We start from the raw sequence: 13,833 nt of genomic DNA, 5'->3' as shown, positions 1-13,833 counted from the left end.
AAAAAGGCAAAATGGCTGTCTGAGGAGGCCTTACAAATAGCTGAGAAAAGAAAAGACGCAAAAGGCAAAGGAGAAAAGGAAAGATGTACCCATTTGAATGCAGAGTTCCAAAGAATAGCAAGAAGAGATAAGAAAGCCTTTCTCAGTGATCAATACAAAGAAATAGAGGAAAACAACAGAATGGGAAAGACTAGAGATTTCTTCAAGAAAATCAGAGATACCAAGGGAACATGCCAAGCAAAGATGGGCACAATAAAGGACAGACATGGTAGGGACCTAACAGAAGCGGAAGATATTAAGAAGAGGTGGCAAGAATACACAGAAAAAAAAAGAGATCTTCATGACCCAGATAATGACGATGGTGTGATCACTAATCTAGAGCCAGACATCCTGGAATGCGAAGTCAGGTGGGCCTTAGGAAGCATCACTATGAACAAAGCTACTGGAGGTGATGGAATTCCAGTTGAGCTGTTTCAAATCCTGAAAGATGATGCCATGAAAGTGCTGCACTCAGTATGCCAGCAAATCTAGAAAACTCAGCAGTGGCCACAGGACTGGAAAAGGGCAGCTTTCATTCCAGTCCCAAAGAAAGGCAATGCCAAAGAATGCTCAAACTACCGCACAATTGCACTCATCTCACATGCTAGTAAAGTAATGCTCAAAATTCTCCAAGCCAGGCTTCAATAGTACACGAACCGTGAACATCCAGATGTTCAAGCTGGTTTTAGAAAAGGCAGAGGAACCAGAGATCAAATTGCCAACATCCGTTGGATCATTAAAAAAGCAAGAGAGTTCCAGAAAAACATCTATTTCTGCTTTATTGACTATGCTAAGCCTTTGACTGTGAGGATCACAAGAAATTGTGGAAAATTCTTAAAAAGATGGGACTACCAGACCACCTGACCTGCCTTCTGAGAAATCTGTATGCAGGTCAGGAAGCAACAGTTAGAACTGGACATGGAACAACAGACTGGTTCCAAATCAGGAAAGGAATATGTCAAGGCTGAATATTGTCACCCTGCTTATTTAACTTCTATGCAGAGTACATCATGAGAAATGCTGGGCTGGATGAAGCACAAGCCGGAATCAAGAGTGTCTGGAGAAATATCAATAACCGCAGATACGCAGATGACACCACCCTTATGGCAGAAAGCAAAGAAGAACTAAAAAGCCTCTTGATGAAAGTGAAAGAGAAGAGTGAAAAAGCTGGCTTAAAACTCAACATTCAGAAAATGAAGATCATGGCATCTGGTCCCATCACTTCATGGAAAATAGATGGGGAAACAGTGGAAACAGTGAAAGACTTTATTTTTTCGGGCTCCAAAATCATTGCAGATGGTGACTGCAGCCATGAAATTAAAAGACGCTTACTCCTTGGAAGGAAAGTTATGACCAACCTAGATAGCATATTGAAAAGCAGAGACATTAGTTTACCAACAAAGGTCCGTCTAGTCAAAGCTATGGTTTTTCCAGTGGTTATGTATGGATGTGAGAGTTGGATCATAAAGAAAGCTGAGTGCCGAAGAATTGATGCTTTTGAACTGTGGTGTTGGAGAAGACTCCCCTTGGACTGCAAGAAGATCCAACCAGTCCATCTTAAAGGAAATCAGTCCTGAATATTCACTGGAAGGACTGATGCTGAAACTGAAACTCCAACACTTTGGCCACCTGATGCGAAGAGCTGACTCATTGGAAAAGACCCTGATGCTGGGAAAGATTGAAGGCAGGAGGAGAAGGGGATGACACAGGATGAGATGGTTGGATGGTATCACTGACTCGATGGACATGAGTTTGAGTAAGCTCAGGGAGTTCATGATGGACAGGGAGGCCTGGCGTGCTGCAGTCCATGGGGTCACAAAGAGTAGGACACAACTGAGCGTGGACTGAACTGAATTGATTACACAGCAGTAGGTAACTTGGTTTCCCTGGTGACTCAAATGGTAAAGAATCTGCCTGCAATGCAGGAGACCCAAGTTCAATCCCTGGATTGGGAAGATCCCCTGGAGAAGAGAATGACAACCCACTCCAGGATTCTTGACTGAAGAATTCCATGAACAGAGGACCGTGATGGTCTACAGTCTATGGGGTCAAGAAGAGTCGGACACGACTGACCGACTGACACTTCCACTTTCAAAGGATAACTAATACAGTGGATCTAGGTCAAGACCCAGAAAGCCGCTCAGAGACTTAAATGTTGGTGGTTTCCTGGGGGCAAAGCAGGTTCAGGGTGTGTGTGGTGTGGGTGACATGTGTGGTGTATGGTGTGTGTCTGTGTGTGTGTGTGGCGTAGGTAAGTTGTGGTGTGTGGCGTGGGTGACGTGTGTGGTATATGGTGTGTATGTGGGTGGACGTGTGTGGTGTATGGTATGTGGTGTATGGTGTGTGTGTGTGTGGTGTAGGTAATTTTTGGTGTGTGGCGTGGGTGATGTGTGTGGTATATGGTGTGTATGTGGGTGGCGTAGGTAAGTTGTGGTGTGTGGTGTGGTGATGTGTGTGGTGTATGGGGTGTGTGTGTGTGTGACGTAGGTAAGTTGTGGTGTGTGGCGTGGGTGATGTATGTGGTGTATGGTGTGTGTGTGTGTGTGGTGTAGGTAAGTTGTGGTGTGTGGTGTGTGGTGTGGTGTGTGGTGTGGGTGATGTATGTGGTGTATGGTGTGTGTGTGTGTGTGGTGTAGGTAAGTTGTGGTGTGTGGTGTGTGGTGTGGTGTGTGGTGTGGGTGATATGTGTGGTGTGTGGTGTATGGTGTGTGTGTGTGCGTGTGGCGTAGGTAAATTGTGGTGTGTGGTGTGGTGATGTGTGTGGTGTGTGGTGTGTGTGTGTGTGTGTGTGTGTGGCGTAGGTAAGTTGTGGTGTGTGGCGTGGGTGATGTGTGTGGTGTATGGTGTGTGTGTGTGTGTGGTGTAGGTAAGTTATGGTGTGTGGTGTGTGTGGTGTGGTGTGGTGTGTGGTGTGGGTGATGTGTGTGTGTGTGTGTGTGTGGCGTAGGTAAGTTGTGGTGTGTGGTGTAGGTGATGTGTGTATGTGTGTGTGTGTGGCGTAGGTAAGTTGTGGGGTGTGGTGTGGGTGATGTGTGTGTGTGTGTGTGGCATAGGTAAGTTGTGGTGTGTGGCGTGGGTGATGTGTGTGGTGTATGGTGTGTGTGTGTCATGTAGGTAAGTTGTGGTATGTGGCGTGGGTGATGTGTGTGGTGTATGGGGTGTGTGTGTACATGTGGTGTAGGTAAGTTGTGGTGTGTGGTGCGGGTGATGTGTGTATGTGTGTGTGTGGTATAGGTAAGTTGTGGTGTGTGGTGTGGGTGATGTGTGTGTGTGTGTGTGGCGTAGGTAAGTTGTGGTGTGTGTGTGCATGTGTGTGTGTGGCGTAGGTAAGTTGTGGTGTGTGGTGTGGGTGATGTGTGTGTGTGTGATGTAGGTAAGTTGTGGTGTGTGGTGTGGGTGATGTGTGTGTGTATGTGTGGTATAGGTAAGTTGTGGTGTGTGGTGTGGGTGATGTGTGTGTGTGTGTGTGTGTGGCGTAGGTAAGTTGTGGTGTGTGTGTGCATGTGTGTGTGTGGCGTAGGTAAGTTGTGGTGTGTGGTGTGGGTGATGTGTGTGTGTGTGGTGTAGGTAAGTTCCAAGTATCAAAGCCCATCCACTGTGTGGATCGTGACTTGCAGTGGAGACGAGAGGTGAAGACCTCCACCCCGGCACCTCTAAGGGCTTATGTCCCACAGGGCCCTGGAGACCAAGAATGCTTGCTGATGGATTGTTCCTGAGAGAGGGTAAACCCTAGGATATGAAACCTGAGTGAGACCTTGGTCTGATGATTTTTAAAATCTGCTTAGTAGGGAGCCATTTCTTCAAATGAAACCATTCATGGAAGACTCACTTAGAGACACAGGCAGAGCCGTTCTGGGTGGGGCTGAGCGGGGGTCCCTTGAAGCCTGCTTCTTCAGCTGCCCCACTCCCCTGACCAGCAGAGGCCCTGAGATAGCTCTGGAAAACCCCAGAGCTTTACAGTCTGCAAATCTCTGATCTAATCCAACTGCATCATTTTACTGGTGAGTAAACCAAGGCCCACGGAGGAAAGGTCACGCGGCACGTCTGTGGCGGACGCTTCCAAAGTGAGTCTCGTGACCTCTGATGCAACGTGCCTGCTCTCCGTGGCAGGCCACCCAGGACAAATGCACACGCTGGGCGGGGGGACAGGAAATTGCTCCCTCTCCCACCTCCTAACAAAGGTGGCCCCACAGCCTGTCCACCAGCAGAGGGAGCCCCTCCCATGAGCCAGGCAGTGCAGTCAGTGCTTCCTGTGAATTCACATGCTCAACCTCCTGGACAACCCCAGGAAGTCCACTCTCATCGTCCTGTTGTACACAGGAGCAAACAGGCAGAGCAGGCCAAGTAACTAGCCCGACTCCTTGGCTACGCAGTGGCGTGGCCAGGATTCCATGAGGTCCAGGCACCAAGCCCTTCACCTCTGCATCCGCTGGACCTCCCCTTCCCCAAGTAAGGGCCCAGCTCTCCTCTCCATTCTAGGAGGACTGCGAGGCCCTCCACTCCGCTCCCCAAGGAGCTGGCAAACAGTCCCTCAACAGGAGGTGCGGTCACACCTGTAACTTCCAGGGCAGGGGGTGCTCCTCACCTACACCAGTGCCTTGAAAATGTATTTTTTCTACCAATAATGGGCACTGTAGGCATTTAGGAACAGTGATAAAGCAGCGATTTCTGAGTATTTTACCTTTTGTCTTTGGCACCAGGGTTAGCTTTATAATAACCACGAGAATTGAGTACAGATCCGCCAGAGTACATTTCATTAGAGCAGAGGGAATTTCATTAGCAGTTACTCTGTGCCTCTGACCTACACACCACGTCCTAGGCCCTACTCATTAGTTCTCTTTCAAACACAGGAAAGTGACTCAGTCTTAGGCTGAGCAAAATCAGTACACAGAGCATCCCCACCCCATCCCCATCCTCCTCACTCGGACTCCCTGACTGCTAAGACGGCACCACGTCTGCTCCCTCCTTCTATCTGTGAATCCACATACTCATCATGACTCATCTTTTTCTAAACCATTCAAGGACATATTGCAGACATGAGATCACATATCCCTCAAATTATCATAGTGAGTGTTTCTCAAAAACACTCATCCATCTAATGGTTGCATAGCCCCCTAAGTCAGGACACTTCTATCTAAGAAAGAGTACTGTCACAGACCCCAATTCACATTCTTCCACTGTCCAACAAGGTCTCTATTTCTTTTTTGGTCCAGGATCTCAGAAAGGAACACACAGTGCATTTTGGTGTCTGCTGCTTCAATTCCCTCTACTCTTGAAGACCCCGCAGTCTTTCTCTGTCTTTCATATCCAAGCAGTTTTAAAGGATGGCCCCTCTATTTGGTTCCTCGGGACCAGACGCAGACTGTATTTTCTTGGCAGGAAAACCCCAGGAATGATGCTGGGCTTTCTCTGTGCAGCGCGTCAGGGGCACAAGGTATCCACCCTTCCCACACTAATGATGCTAATTCGGATCGCCTGGTCAGGCTGAAGCCTGACAGGTTTCTCCACCATAAAGTCACCACACTTTCCCTTATAATGAGGTAACCCCATGCATGCCCCAGTCTGGTGCCTGGTGAGTTTCCAGTCTACTAGGCAGGGAGGAGTCCAAACAGAGTCCCACAGTCTCAATAAGTTAAGGGGACAGACCAAAATTCAGGGAGTGCAAGGCCACCAGAATTTGCAAGGCAGAGAACCAGAGAGGATAAAACTGACCACGGAGTAAAACCCAGAAATTGTAGGCACTTGAGTCTTTCGCTAAGCTCAAATTTCACGCATGTGTAAGGAAACTTCCAGGGCTGGTGAAAAGCTACCTGCAGTGAATTGACGGAATAATCCCCTAAGATCAGACGTGGCTGGAAGGAGCCTGTATTCCCAGCCAACATGGTGGAAATGCCTCCTAGGACATAAGGCACCAAGTGGCAACTTCAGAAGACTACTGCCTAAGCAAAATCTGCTTGAAAGGTTTCACACCTAACGAAGCTTAGAAAGCAAGCCTTTAAAGGATCAAACTCTATTCTATCGAACTGTATTCTGCAATAAAGGTCAAAATCTTTTAACAAATAATAATAATAATGTGAAATTCCTAGTATATTGCATCTAATATAAAATTACCAAGCATGTAAGGAAAAATATGCCCCATACTCAAGAGAAAAATCAATTAACAGAAACAGACTATGAACCATCATGGATGGCAGAATTAGTAGAGGGTATTAAAACAGCTACAATCAAATATTCCATATGCCCAAGAAGATACAAGAAAGCATGAGCATGAAGAGGACAGAAATAAAAGATAAATACAAAAAAATCCACACTGAACTTCTAGAGATGACCCATCTAATGTCCGAGATGAAACGTACACAGGGCAGGATTAACAGTAGATTAGACACTAGAAGAAAAGCTTAGTGAACTTGAAGACAGAGCAATAGAAACTCTCCAAAATGAAACAGAAAAAAAGACTAAAAAATAAGTGCATGTCTTCTCCGTTGGTCCAGGAGTTAAGAATCCATCTGCCAGGGCTGGTGCCCTGGGATGACCCGGAGGGATGGCACGGGGAGGGAGGTGGGCAGGGGGTTCAGGATGGGGAACACGTGTACACCCGTGGCGGATTCATGTTGATGTGTGGCAGAACCAGTACAATATTATAAAGTAATTAGCCTCCAGTTAAAATAAATAAATTTAAATTTTAAAAAAAAGGCAAAAAAAACCCCCAAAGAATCCATCTGCCAAAGCAGGGGACATGGGTCCAATCCCTGGTCCAGGAAGATCCCACATGCTGGGGGGTAACTAAACACACCCGCCACGACTCTACTGAGCCCGTGCTCTAGACCCCGTGTGCAGCAGCAGCACAGCTAGAGAGCGGCCACCACCTGCCACAACTAGAGGGAGCCTGTGCTTTCACAACAGTGAAGACCCAGTGCAGCCATAAATAAATAAATTTAAAATAGCGTGACACATTAAAAAAAAATAAGCAGAGTTTTGGTGAGCCACGGGAAAATATGAAGAAGCATGCCACGCATATAATTGGAATCATAGCGGGTGGGTGGGTTCCAGTGAAAGTGAGGAGAATAATGGTTGACATGTTTCCAAATTTGATGAATGCTATAAACCTACAGATCCAAGAAGCTCAATAAAGCCCGAGTGATTTGAAAAGAGCCTGATGCTGGGGAATGATTGAAGGCAGGAGGAGAAGGGGACAACAGAGGATGAGATGGTTGGATGGCATCACTGACTCAGTGGACATGAGTTTGAGTAAGCTCTGGGCGTTGGTGAGTTGGTGATGGACAGGGAAGCCTGGCATGCTGCAGTCCATGGGGTCGCAAAGAGTCGGACACGACTGAGGGACTGAACTGAACTGATACAAACAGAAGGAAAAACGAGCCCAAGTCACATCTTAGTCAGATTGCTGAGGCCGTGACTACACATTCTATTGCCTCCCGTTAAGAGGCCCATAATCACTCAGCAACAAAGTGGGAAAGAATCAAATGGAGAGGGAAGAGAAGAATGGATGCAGGTGACGTACCAAGACTGACTCAGACGAAAGTAGGCAAGGGCGGTGTGGCGCATGCATGGCAGGCCACCACGGAGCCCGGCCACCCAGCTCCTCCTCTTCTCTGCAAGAGGTCTTGCCTCTTTCCCAGAAGCAGCTACACTCCTACTGTGTCTGCCCAAAGCCCAGCACCAGAAGCCTCTAGGGACCTGGATTCACTGTCTCTGTGCCGAGTGAGTCCTTTTGTTCCGGAGCCTGGCCCCATTCAGGAAAAGGAGTCCAATCAATGACAAAATCAGCAAGTGCAGCAGACATTTGGAAGCTAGTCGGACAAGTCCACTGTTCACAGAGGCCTAAAAATAGCCCTGACCACATTGGAAACCGAAGCAGCCCTGCCAGTTCCACCAGAACACTGCAGTTTGCTTCACCTCAGAGGTTTCAGGTCAAGGGGCGAAAACTTCCCAGTTTGCTGGGCTGCAGGGCACCGGCCATTTCATCCATCCTCCCCCAGCATCTGAGCGCAGGCTGCCACAACACATCCCCATGGGATGCTCTGTACCAAGGTGGGTACCCGCCCTGGCCCACCTACCGTTGCAGTACATCCAGCTATACCCTGCAAGAGCCAGGGCCCAGTGGCTGTGGCTGGCCCTGTCCAGGCTGAGGGCACGGGAGGGCTGTTGGAGACACTGCCCCTGCACCTACCTGCCAGGCCGGGAGGACCTTCTCGATGTCGTTCAGGTTGATTCCATCCCCATCTTCCAGCTTCCCTTTTCCACACCTGGGCCAGAAAAGACATAAGGGCATTGAAAGGGCAGCTCACTCAAGCATCGCGTCCCAGCCCAGCAAGGAGGAAGAGCAGAGATGAGTGGGAGAGACCTGGTCCTGCCCTGCTCAAGGCTGCAGAACCAGCCCTGTTCCGCCTGGAAGAGACGGCACCCTCCTCCCTCAGGCCTGGGGACACAGACCTTCCTTGAGGACAAAGGACTGGATGCAGGCAAGAATGTGGGGCCTGGGGGTGGGGTGGGGGCACTAACATGACATCCCACCCCTAGGGAGGTGAAGGGTACCAGAGTTCCCCTCGATCTTTCCAGACAAAGATGCTGAACTCCTTGCCGATGAATGTCCCAAAGTGTATGTGCATCGCAGATCCTGCAAAGCCCATCATCCTGCCCAGTTACACCAACGGGAAAGCAAGTGAACAGAGAGACTGAGCAACTTTCTTGAGGTCACACAGGCCCCCATTCGGCTTCCTCCCTCCTGGGCCTGCCTCTGGGCCAGTCCAGCAATCCTGTTTTGACTGCACGTCTGCTGTGGGCGGGCCCACCTCCAGGCTAGAGGTGCTGGCCTGGATCCACTGGCATATGTCCATGTCGTCCCCATCAGGTGTAGACTCTGGAACCGGACTTCAGGAGTTGGAGCCCCAACAGCATCGCTTACTAACTGGGAAATGCTGCACAAGTCACTGTCTCTCTCTGTACCTAAGTTCTCTCATTAGTAAAATGGGGATAATTACTAAGTCCCGAAAGATGATGCTGTGAAAGTGCTGCACTCAATATGCCAGCAAATTGGAAAACTCAGCAGTGGCCACAGGACTAGAAAAGGTCAGTTTTCATTCCAATCCCAAAGAAAGGCAATGCCAAAGAATGCTCAAACTTCCGCACAATTGCACTCATCTCACACGCTAGTAAAGTAACGCTCAAAATTCTCCAAGCCAGGCTTCAGCAATTCATGAACCATGAACTTCCAGATGTTCAAGCTGGTTTTAGAAAAGGCAGAGGAACCAGAGATCAAATTGCCAACATCCGCTGGATCATGGAAAAAGCAAGAGAGTTCCAGAAAAACATCTACTTCTGCTTTCTTGACTATGCCAAAGCCTTTGACTGTGTGGATCACAATAAACTGTGGAAAATTCTTCAAGAGATGGGAATACCAGACCACCTGACCTGCCTCTTGAGAAACCTATATGCAGGTCAGGAAGCAACAGTTAGAACTGGACATGGAACAACAGACTGGTTCCAAATAGGAAAAGGAGTATGTCAAGGCTGTATATTGTCACCCTGCTTATTTAACTTCTATGCAGAGTACATCATGAGAAATGCTGGGCTGGATGAAGCACAAGCTGGAATCAAGATTGCTGGGAGAAATATCAATAACCTCAGATATGCAGATGACACCACCCTTACGGCAGAAAGCAAAGAAGAACTAAAAAGCCTCTTGATGAAAGTGAAAGAGAAAAGTGAAAAAGTTGGCTTAAAACTCAACATTCAGAAAACGAAGATCATGGCATCTGGTCCCATCACTTCATGGAAAATAGATGGGGAAACAGTGGAAACAGTGAAAGACTTTATTTTTGGGGGGGCTCCAAAATCACTGCAGATGGTGATTGCAGCCATGAAATTAAAAGACGCTTGCTCCTTGGAAGGAAAGTTATGACCAACCTAGATAGCATATTCAAAAGCAGAGACATTATTTTGCCAACAAAGGTCCGTCTAGTCAAGGCTATGGTTTTTCCAGGTGTTATGTATGGATGAGAGTTGGACTGTGAAGAAGGCTGAGTGCCGAAGAATTGATGCTTTTGAACTGTGGTGTTGGAGAAGACTCTTGAGAATCCCTTGGACTGCAAGAACATCCAACCAGTCCATTCTAAGGGAGATCAGTCCTGGGTGTTCTTTGGAAGGAATGATGCTAAAGCTGAAGCTCCAATACTCTGGCCACCTCATGCGAAGAGTTGACTCATTGGAAAAGGCTTTGATGCTGGTAGGGATTGGGGGCAGGAGGAGAAGGGGACGACAGAGGATGAGATGGCTGGATGGCATCACCGACTTGATGAACGTGAGTTTGAGTGAACTCCGGGAGTTGGTGATAGACAGGGAGGCCTGGCGTGCTGGGATTCATGGGGTTGCAAAGAGTCGGACACGACTGAGCGACTGAACTGAACATCATAGGGCAGTTGGAGGATTAAATTAGTTAATATACGGAAGTGCTTAGAACTGTGGTCAGCATTCAGTAAACACTATTATACATGTACATGCAGAGAATATATTGTAACAGTAAATGCAGGCAATAATTAAGTAAAATTATAATAAAATAACAAGGTGAAAATATTAGTGCTACTAGGAATACTGCTACCACTATTACTGTCCTTGTTATTGTTACTGGGGCTGAGCAGCAGCGCAGTAACTAACAGCACAGATTCTGGAGCCAACACAGCCTCATGCAAGTTACTCAATTTTTCCGCAAGTTTATCATCCTCTGGAGTGCAAATAACAACAGTTCTTACCTCCTGAAGCTGTGCTGAGTTTAGACGACGGGCGGCAAGCAGTTACACTAGGATTGGTGTATGCTCAGAGCCTAGTGAGTGTTAGTCACTACTTCTGCAGTTATTTTCTCACAGTCGTGTCTGACTCTTTGCAACCCGGTAGACTGTAGCCCACCAAGCTCCTCTGTCCACGGGATTTCCCAGGTAAGGATACTGGAGTGGGTTGCCATTTCCTTCCCCAGGCGATCCTCCTCACCCAGGGATTGAACCCAAACCTTCTGTACTGGCAGGCAGTTTCTTTACTACCACTGAGCCACCAGAGAAATGTATTATTATTAGCCCAGGTTGTGGCAAGAGCTGCCCAATGGGCTGGTGGCAGCATTTTCCAGCTGCAGTTAATGCAACTCTCAAATTTCAGAGTAATCAGTTTATTTCATCAAATATTTTCACAGAATCTCTTGTGTTTGGGGATCTGCCGACCTTTCTTGGGGTCGTGGAAAATAAATCCCACGTGGTTCCTGCCCTCAGACGGCTGACAGGAGTCCTCAACTCGGACTAAGAGGGCGCTGAGCCTGAGCACCAGCAGGGGGCAGCACGAGATAAGGGAAGCGACGTCGCTCAGTCATGTCCGACTCTTTGCGACCCCATGGACTGTAGCCCAAAGTCCTACGGACTGAGGAGCCCTGGATCCCCAAGGGAAACCGTGGCTGCAAAACCCACTAGGGCTTGGGGGAAGTCAGGGGGGACGGGGCGGGGGTATGATCGACGCTCCCTTCAACACACACACGCTTCTGGCCTTGGGGGCTCTGTCTCGGGCTGGGCCCTCGGGGTCACAGGCCGGCAGCAAGAGCAGGGTGAGTGCCGCGGAGCTCAGAGGAGCAGCACCCAGAGCGGCCTGGGGCGGAGGGAGCGGAGCTGGGAGGGGAGCTAGCCCAGCAGAGCATCTGGGAGAACGTCCCAGGCAGAGGCCTGGAGCGAAACACGGCGCAGCCAGCAAGAAGGCCCGGGTTCTAGCAGGAGGTGGGTGGGGGGCAAGCGTGGGGCCCAGGGGCAAGAGGAATTGCAGGGCCCGCTCTGGAAGCACAGCGCGGGTTCCGCCGGTGCAGCTGGGGTGGGAGAGTGGTGTAAGGGGACTTTCTTGCCCCTTCCGGCCCCACCCTAGTGGTGATGGTGCAGGACTGCAGAGCTGGAGAGAGGTCTGGAGACATGCCTTTCAGCTAACAAATCTGCCCGGTAGAAACAGGCTGGCCCGCAAAGGAACCGACTGCTTGAAGTCACCTGTGTTCCCTGTGAGTCCTGGCAGCACGGAAGGAGGGAACCGGAGATTCTGGCCGGCAGGAATGGCTGACCCCCCACCCCCAGGTCCCGTGCACAGGGACCGCCCCTCTGACTCCAGCCCCCCTCAGGCACTTGCCTAGCTTGCCTGGGCCCTTTATTCTCACCTTAGCAGCCTCTAGGGTCCAATCAGCAGGAAGGGCTGCTGTCTCCCTAGGTCTAGGGCTCAAAACTCCCTGGAGGGCCAGGCAGGTTGGAGGAGGTCTTAAGGTGGCTACAGATCAGCTGAGTCACTGCTGCCAACAGGGTTTCCAAGGCAACAGCCTTCTCGGATTTCTGTCCCTCCATGGAAACGCGGGCTGTGGGAAGCCTTGGCAACCGGGTGGTACCCTACTTCCAAGGGCTGCTGCAGAGGCTGGGTATGTCAAGTGCATCCCCAGTACTGCCAGACCCTAAGGGGGAACACGGCTCCTGGCTCAGCCACAAGGTGGCCACAGGGCGCTGCACCCAAACTCCCCAGCCACACAAGAGAGATGGGATTTGGCCAGAGAGCCAATGGTAAAGAATCCGCCTGCCAATGCAGGAGACCCAAGAGACGCAGGTTCGCTCCCTGGGTCAGGAAGATCCCCTTGAGGAGGAAATGGCAACTCACTCCAGTATTCTTGCCTGGGAAATCCCATGGACAGAGGAGCCTGGTGGGCTACAGTACATGGGCCAAAGGGTTGGACATGACAGAGCGTGCGTGCACACACACCCACACACCCCCCAGGTGTCACACACATACACACCCCCCAGGTGTCACACACACACACCAGGTGTCACACACACACACACATGGTGTCACACACATACACACACACATACAAGGTGTCACACACACACACACCCCATGTGTCTGGTGAGGGGTGGGGAGACTGTCAGCAAATCTGGGCGGCTCCTCCCAGTGAGTACGCCTAGTGATGAGTGGGTGTGGCCAGTTCCTCCAGATCCAGAAGGGACAAGGACCCTCAGCAATAGGGGAACCTTTCTCTCCCTGGACAGTCATTTGTTACTACTGCCAAACTGTAGTTTGTTAGGATGTTAATTTGCATGAACTGGTGTAGACACCTTCAGAAAACCTGGCTTCACCACTCGATCCCCACTAGACAGCCTCAGTCCATGAGGCAGTGTCATCACTTCTGTCCTCTGGGGCTCAGTTTCCCCAGCGGTTTCACCGTCCATGTGCTCCCAGGGGAAAGAGGAGAGACGGGCGCGTCCCAGGGAAACGCCACCTCTCTCGGAAGCCTTCCCCAGACTGTGCATCAGTCCCCTTCACCGCTGGCTTCTCTGCCCCGCTCTGCATTTACTTTATTTAACTCACACCTGGCCCTTAGTTTACACTGTGTACTCTGAGTGTGTACACACAGTCTCAAGTATGAATGGGCTCACGTCTCCTTTGAACAGTAGAGTGGATAAAAATACTTCTGGGAAGGGGCTGTATGGTATACTGTGTGTGTTCCTCACCATTTGTGGACTCAGCCAGCTTTGTGACCAGGCTTCAGAGGTGCAAACTACTCCTTCCTTTCCCAAGGCACACTGCAAGCTCCAACTGGCCCACACTTCAGGGAAGGCAGGAGCATCACTTCTGCAGAAAAACAGCTCCTGAACTTGACCTGGGCAAAGGTCAGTTCAGTTCAGTTCAGTCGCTCAGTCATGTCCAACTCTTTGTAACCCCATGAGCTGCAGCACGCCAGGCCTCCCTGTCCATCACCAGCTCACGGAGCCTACCCAAACT

General features: G+C 49.8%; 1 protein-coding gene across 2 annotated transcripts in view; it reads right to left on the bottom strand.

Moving 5' to 3' along the window:
- CTIF (cap binding complex dependent translation initiation factor) overlaps positions 1-13,833 on the bottom strand; it is a 329,462-nt gene that overhangs the window by 195,328 nt on the left and 120,301 nt on the right. For both annotated transcript variants that reach the window (XM_052660394.1, XM_052660395.1), the window contains exon 6: positions 8,228-8,303. In XM_052660394.1, coding sequence (XP_052516354.1) covers positions 8,228-8,303 — 76 coding nt within the window. The remainder of the gene's footprint in view (positions 1-8,227; positions 8,304-13,833) is intronic.

Source organism: Budorcas taxicolor, chromosome 22 (assembly GCF_023091745.1).
Source record: "Budorcas taxicolor isolate Tak-1 chromosome 22, Takin1.1, whole genome shotgun sequence".
In the NCBI taxonomy this organism is placed as follows: Eukaryota; Metazoa; Chordata; class Mammalia; order Artiodactyla; family Bovidae; genus Budorcas; species Budorcas taxicolor.
Note: the sequence above shows the minus strand (reverse complement) of the source record. Positions and strands in the feature narration are given on the sequence as shown.